Raw genomic sequence first — 7,450 nt, 5'->3', positions numbered from 1 at the left:
CTATAGACTAAACAGGTAACAATCTCGTTAAGTAAAGTAACTAGGAAGAAAGTACAATTTAAGCTGAACACAACGAGAGTAATAATGAAATCTATCTATCCTTATATCCTTATTGCTTTCAGTCCTACCATCACTGCCATCACGACTTATCCTATACTTGGCCTAATGTCCCTAATACACTCTCATGCAGTTGCAGCTTCCGGTTTCTGTAAGTAGGCGACCTCTAATCCCACGCTAAGCCTCTGTCGCTTAGTGGTAATCTTGCCTAAATAGTATTAGTTTCTGTCAGCAATGCGTCTTCTTTTAAGCTCTCAGACTAATCAACGCACAATGCTGATATAGTCTAACTCCTTTTAGATAAGCGTACATCAGGCGGGTCCGTGTCCTCGTGGGATGACAATTCGGCTATGTGCGCAAAGCGGAAGCTGCAAGTGCATGAGAGTGTAGAACTGCGTTGCAGCTGTGTTTATTGTGAAGCCGCATCCGCCAGTGATTGTAGATACAATAACACCTCCCCAGCCTAATAACATAGACCCAAACTCCGTACATACCAATGCATCAATACATTTTTGCAACAGGTGCCTTCCATAACACTGCTGTCTCTGGCTGACACAGCCTAGGCATATTGTGAGCTCGCACTGGAGCGTCAGCCTCTTCACCTTCTCCTTGCAGTTTCGTACCTGCTACTTCTGTCACCTTTTCCACCGGTACTTCAGCAGAACTCTTAGGCTTACGCCCTCGTTTCTTAGGACCCTTAGCAGCTGACGCCTTCTCCTTCTCTTTCTCAGCACGCTTGGCTCGTGCCTCTTCAAGGTCCTCGAAGCTCATTACCTTCGCCTTCCCTAAGACAACAGACCTGGTCGATCGCCGAACTTTAGCCTCCTTGTTGACCTTCGTCAAGAACTCGTTATGATCTTGAAGAAGCGTCTGCTTTGCAAGAGATATCTGCGCTGCACTCGCGAGCTTCTGTACGTGCTTCTGCAGGCGTTGCTTACTCTGCTCGTCTAATGCACACGCATCTTGTTTGATTAAGTTATGTAAAGACATCACACCCTCTGTCGTTACTGGCGTTACGGGGGTTGCAGGTATTTGAGCTACTTGTTGGTCTTGTGTACAAGCAAGCACGTCTAGAACAGCTATCTCAGACGGCGGTTTTGGCGTCTTTCGAAGAACTCTCTCTGGGTTGAATGGGAACAAACCACTTGCGGCCCATGCGGCGGTGATATTCCTTCTAGTTATCGCCGTTTCCCTAGCAGGCTTATATACAGAAGTGAAGTGCTCCTTGCTGACAGCTTCTAGCCCTCCTCGACAAAGCCGTTCTACCTCATCACGATAGGCTGTCTTAAGAGGGCCGAAGACTCCAATATCGCAGGGCTGTAGTTTATGTGAGGTATGAGACGGCAGACGGCACATAATAATGTTGTTTGCGAAGCAAAATTCCAGGACTTCCAGGGTCTCGTGCGTTCCAAAGCCATCGCAAATTAGGACCCGGGGCTTTCCATTAGCTCGCTCACTTGTTTGAGGATCGAATACACGAGTAAGCCACTCTAGGCTGATCTTCGAGTCATTGTATCCATTTTCTGAGTGTCCGTAATGCCAGCCAGGGGTTGGAAAAGTAGTCCAGTTACTCCTGTGGGTCGAAGCCGGCCAGATAATGAGAGGGTGCAGTGACTTACCGTCAGCGCTGATGCACTCAATAGCAGTTACCTGGGTGCGCTTGACACCTGCTCCTCTGTAGTCACGGAGGTCATCCTTACCTACCAGGACTTTAACCGAGCCAAGCATGTTCAGCATGACGCCCGTCTCATCCATATTATACACATTCTCAGGCCGTACCCTCGGGCCTAGTAGAACTCCCTTAATAACCTCAAACCAGTGTGTAACCTTAGTATAGATATTCTGCTCATGCCGTTTCCAGTCTATTGCCTTCACCTTCCTCCCTTTTAGTCTAGGGCTGCGTTTCTCAAAGGACCGAGCCCAGTTCTTGCCTGGGAGCTTGATGGGCTTGCCAGTCGTCGTCGTCCGTCGGCGTGCGAGGCTAAAGGCTAGCGAGGGTATATACTTGATTCGGACGGGCTGTCCAAGTTCAGACATCAGCAAAAGATACTCGACAAGGGCTTTCTCTTCATCTGGGGTGAGATACTGCTGGCCTTGGGCCTTCTCTTTCATAGAGGGTCGCCCACGCCTACGGTAGTACTGAGTATGGTATGGAATAGCATCATCCTGCAATGGGGAAGTAGTTGTTGGTGCATCAAACGAAATGGCTTGTGTCAACATATACCTTGATGGGGCCATGTCTACGATCGTGGTGTTGTGAGTACTGCCACTGAGGCCATTACGACAGACACTCACCCTCCCTACCACGCCGCCCAGAAGACAAAGGAACTCGCTCTGATGCTAGAAATAGATCAGCACGTGATCAGATGGATGCTTCGAGAACTGAACGCCACACTTTGGCCTAATCCGACTTAGCATGAACTAATGCGCTATCACATAAGCACGCCAAAATTACAAGCTAATGGAACAGGATCACGGGCAGAACTCGGATAAATCCGGAATACGACTTATTCAAAGACAAGATATCAAGTAGATATAGGAATGTATTTTCTGTTAACTGCATTATCATTTAATCTCTCTAGTATGTAGAAATCTTGCATATATCGTGCTATGACAGGGGTGTGAAGCTAATCAACATTACAGTGGCCGATACGGAAGGGGCGACGACAGGACCAAACACGCTGTAATTTTCTAATCGCCCCCCTAAGTTTGCAGAGAAAAACCTTAAGAATAAGCATTTCATTATTACGGTGCAATAATAGCGATTGCACGAGTTTTAAGATACTAAAATCGCAGATTCTTTGCGGCACGAGGGGACTTGCGTGACCCAGGGAGGGATGTTAACGCTAATCACACGGCTATGCACTTATGGCTTCTAGTTTGTCATCCCAAATGCTCAGAATAAATATAGAATGAATCAAAGCTGAACAGAATTAATGATGCAAGACATCTTCAGGGGCCAAAGATTGCGACAGCACCCTGTCTTGCAAACATCATCGCCAAAACAGAACTAAGGATTGGGCAGTTTTGATACGACTGCTTCTTGGGTACGAGAGCAGGACACCAGACGAGAGACTAGCAGGAGAGCTACTGCCACATGTTGAATGGTGTGACAAAGCTGTAGGTACATGCCAACGGGTTTAAGGGGACATTAGTCGAGCACAACTAATTTCATGCCGAATTCGCAAGTGCCAGAAAGGTTTCTTAGTTACTCGGAAGCAGGTTTATCACGTACTCTTGCAAATGCAAATGCAGCCTTGTGATGTGATATATACTGTCGAGCGAAGATCTCAGCATTTTACTGTACTATTCCACTCGTATTCCTTGTGAGTTCTATATCGGCATACATGGGCAGTGATTTGAAATCGAAGCTTGGTGGCTCGCTGCACAAAGCTCTTTCTTCTGGTACATTCGATGCCTCGGACCGTTGTTCAATGCTGGACTGGCGCCTGCACCTTGACGGTTTACTGATCGTCTTGCTATTCTTATAAGAGGACGGACCAAATCGTTGCCAGTCCTGGGGGAAACGACGCTATAGTTAACATAAGCGCTGCTAGTGGAGATGTAAGGAGACGGAGGTAACTCACTAGTCTTTCCATCACCGTCTCTAGCTCTCCTAAAATATCGCCACCCGTCGAGTCGTAGGTGCGGACTTCGCCAACATCGGTGTATAGTACAAAAGTGAACACCTTACAACTTGGCCGTATACCCAGCTCGTGCGACTTGCTGAACAGGCCTTTGGTTCTTTTCCTACGAGATGTCTGATCATCCTTCGTGATTTTGGTGATTTTCTTTTTCAATGCCATTTGGTACTCAATTGCCACTTAGTAGGAAGACAGCGACTTAAAACGAGTCTATGGTAGCTTATGTAAGAAACTGGCTGAACTGCAACCTAGAATATCAGACTATTTTTAGATGCTTGGTTCGCGTACAGCGGTATATAACTGTGGCGAAGCACACTGAGGACTGCTACAGTGATCAGATCTATCTATGGCACGTCTGAGCCCGTTCCGGCTGAAGTTCATCTACAAATCCGATTCTGATATATTACGACGAAGGGTGTTGTGATTGCTCTTGGTGTCCGCCATGAATATTGTACAGTGGTATGGGATTGGCCTGGCAACTCTGGCTGCCATCATAGTCACCGCTTCACACTTACGTCCTCTCTTGCCATTTTGGCTGCTGCGATATATTGTATACCCCCGTTTACATCCACTTATCAGTATTACAGGCGATACTACACGATTTAGAGCCATGGTACTGGTAATTTTCCTTATTGGCAATGTTATCTGCAGCGGCATAGGCGTGGAGAGCACTTCGGATTTGGCGAAGCGAACAGGTCAACTCTTCATAATCAACGCGATCCCGCTATTTCTTGGTGGTAAGATTGGGCCTCTTGTCAACATTTTGCACATTCAATACGAGGACTTTGCAAGAGCACACCGCTGGCTCGGGCGAGTCGCAGCCGCACATGCAGCGGTGCATATTGCTGTTGCTGCTTCTGCTAAACCCGAATTTCAGAGCCTATCGCAGTTTGCAGGCCTTATAGTAAGTGATCCTCGAGCTACAAAGAAGTCACCTTAACTCACCAAACTCATCAGGCTGCGTCGGCGCTGTGTGCCATTCTTCTGCTCTCACTGGGAGTTCTGTGGAGGCTCAAGTATGAGCTTTTTGCGAAGCTGCATGTCGCGCTTGCTGTGCTCATACTGCTTGCTACTTGGATGCATGTTGCATCTGGCTCAATCTTTCGTCCACCTGAAGCATATATACTTGCTGCATGCTGCACGTACGGGGGTGCGTCTGTCATGTGGTTCATGCACATTGTGTATCGCAACTACAGCATTCGTGGCCCGTTTACACGCGCCAAGATATTCAAGACAAGTGCATCTTCAACTCAAGTTGTATTGTTGGAGCTCGAGCTGCCCAGACCATGCAACTTCCGGTCTGGTCAGTTCGTCTACGTCCGCTTCCTGACGCTGAGTAATCTAGCTTTCCTCCAGAGCCACCCATTCTATGTGTACGCCTGGGAGGAGGATCGACTTTTCTTGCTAGTCGAGGTGAAAAGTGGCTTTACTGCGAGTCTGCTTACTGAAAACACACCACTGCTACAGGAGCGCGGAACTAGCGTGGATGACGGATCAGGTGTGAGAGCGATGGTCGAGGGTCCCTTTGGAAAACCAATTGATCTTCAGTCGTACTCCACCATCGCTCTGTTTGCTAAAGACATAGGAATTGTCACACAGCTTTCCTATTTGCGGAAGTGGCTAAGGGATCTTCAAGGCCCTTTCAAAGTCATTACTGAAAGAATCACCCTGTTTTGGGAGGTTGAGGCTGAAGGTGATTATCTCAAGGTCCGTGCTAGTTGTGTTGACTGATAGTATATACAGCACACATTTACTGGGTGATGGATGATATGCACGAGCTCTTAAAAATGGATGTGAAGCATGTAAGTACTGTGGTCCACGTAGAAGGAGACTATGCTCACAATCAGCAGATGCTCAGAATCCACGTTTTTGTAAAAGACAACTATATTTGGCCAAACCAAAGAAGAGGTGACACCAAACCCGCAGAGAAGGTCAATCATGCATGGCCAGATCGCATTTTCACCCATTACTACCCCATTGACGCCGAAGCCGAAGTCAAAGCAATACTTGAAAAGCCTGGTCAGACAGACCAAGATTCTGACAAGACAAACACAAATTCCGATGAGAAAACCGTAATCGCTGGTCAGTGTATAAACATGCGCTCTTTAGCAAATAGCTCACCCTGCGCACAGTCTGTTCGGACAATCTTACGACCGCTAGCATACAGCGTGAGGTCTGCCGTGCAACAAGGAAGAATATTTCGCTGGAAGTTTTCGACATTGTTTAAGAACGCTGTCAAACATATGAGTCATCTCTTCGTGCTTTGTTGAGGCCTAACTGGGTAAACCAACGTCCAGCCTTTTAGGATCGTCACAAAAACTAGGAAACGTTTAAATATAGGATGAAAGTCGCGTTGCGTGGCGAATCTATTGCATCAGCGTTGTTTTTAGGATGCGCACTGTACCTCTGTGTCCCTAGGTTTATTTGGCTTTCTGATAGCTTTTTGGCTGTCAAGCACTAAGGAGAGCTGAGGTGGGATATCCAGTAGCAGAAATAAACTAGGTTAAAGTGGGGATAGAAACAATGGTGCATCATGTCTCCGCTCGCACAATAATACTATCGCTGGAGATATCATACATATCAGGACAATAGCTGAATAGACTGACGGTATGATCATAAACTCTATGGTCTGTTTACGTCATTAAGTTCAACACAACGATATATGGAGCTTTATGACTCAATCTCTTGCGTGAGCTATACTGTACCGTACCTGGTCAGTGCGTGCAACAGTTCAGCCAATGCAACACCCCACCAAAATGCGTGCCCGCTAAAAAATGAAACTTTTCACCACCACCAAAACGTTGTTATCACTAAATTTATTGGTAGATTACTCGGATAATCGTATATTTGATATATATCTACTGATATTTGCTGGGTAACCGCACATTGCGGCCGCGCGTGGTGGTTTTGGTGGGAGGCTTGGCGGGCGGTGATGTATCAGCACCACCACTTTCAGCCTCTATAACACGACGCCGCTTCGTTTTTTATATTCTGAGCTGATGAAGCTTTTCGTTTAGTAGTATTCTGCCTATCGCGAGCTTTTTGTGCGATTGCGGCAGCGCGGTCTCGTGCTTTTTGAGCGCGCGTGGCAGCTAGTTGTGTAGCCCTCGCAGCCCGCTCCTGCTGCCGCACCATTCTCGTCCTTTCGCGAGCCTCTCGTGCAGCTTATGCTATCTGTTTTTTATAAGCTGCTGCTGTAGCTCGCTCCTCCCTCTGGCGTTCTTTTTGGAGTTTTTCTTCATGGTGTTGCAGTTGTTCTGCTGCCTCGCGAGCTCTGGCTTCTCTTACTGATCGAGGGCTCCACACCACTGCAGTACCTTGATACTCTTCATGCTGCTGCAGATCGAGAAGCTTTCATTCAGATTTGCGGCGTTTTCTGGTAGTAATACTACCCCGCAGTTCCTCGTTTTCATGGTGCAAAAGCTCGTTCTGAGTCTGTAATGAATGGAGCGCCTGTTTAAGCTGTTTGGCTGCATTTTTTGATGTATCCGGCACCGCAGCGGCAAATATTCTTGAAAGCTCCCACCAGGTATCTCCATCACCTGCCTCTCCAATTTCTGTATCTATATCGGCTCGTGGTGGTGGTGTTTTGAAGCGTTTCATTACGACGTCGGGCTCGCGCGGATGGATCCTACTGGCTTGAAAACTACTTAACATATTGTTAGCTGTGAAAGCAGATGTCTATGCCGCCCAAAACATGCGTAGGAAATCACTTTTCCGCATATTAAGTAATCCTTGGTCGCTGTGGA

At 47.2% G+C, this 7,450-nt stretch overlaps 1 protein-coding gene across 1 annotated transcript; it reads right to left on the bottom strand.

The window, feature by feature from the left end:
* Positions 1–3,355: 3,355 nt before the first annotated feature.
* On the bottom strand, positions 3,356–3,863 carry SETTUDRAFT_34225 (uncharacterized protein; the record flags this gene model as incomplete). The annotated part of the gene is made up of 2 exons (XM_008031265.1): positions 3,356–3,589; positions 3,645–3,863. 2 exons carry the CDS (start codon positions 3,861–3,863, stop codon positions 3,356–3,358), a joined length of 453 nt encoding a protein of 150 aa, XP_008029456.1.
* Between the last annotated feature and the right edge of the window lie 3,587 nt (positions 3,864–7,450).

Source organism: Exserohilum turcica, assembly GCF_000359705.1.
Source record: "Exserohilum turcica Et28A unplaced genomic scaffold SETTUscaffold_6, whole genome shotgun sequence".
NCBI lineage: Eukaryota > Fungi > Ascomycota > Dothideomycetes > Pleosporales > Pleosporaceae > Exserohilum > Exserohilum turcicum.
Note: the sequence above shows the minus strand (reverse complement) of the source record. Positions and strands in the feature narration are given on the sequence as shown.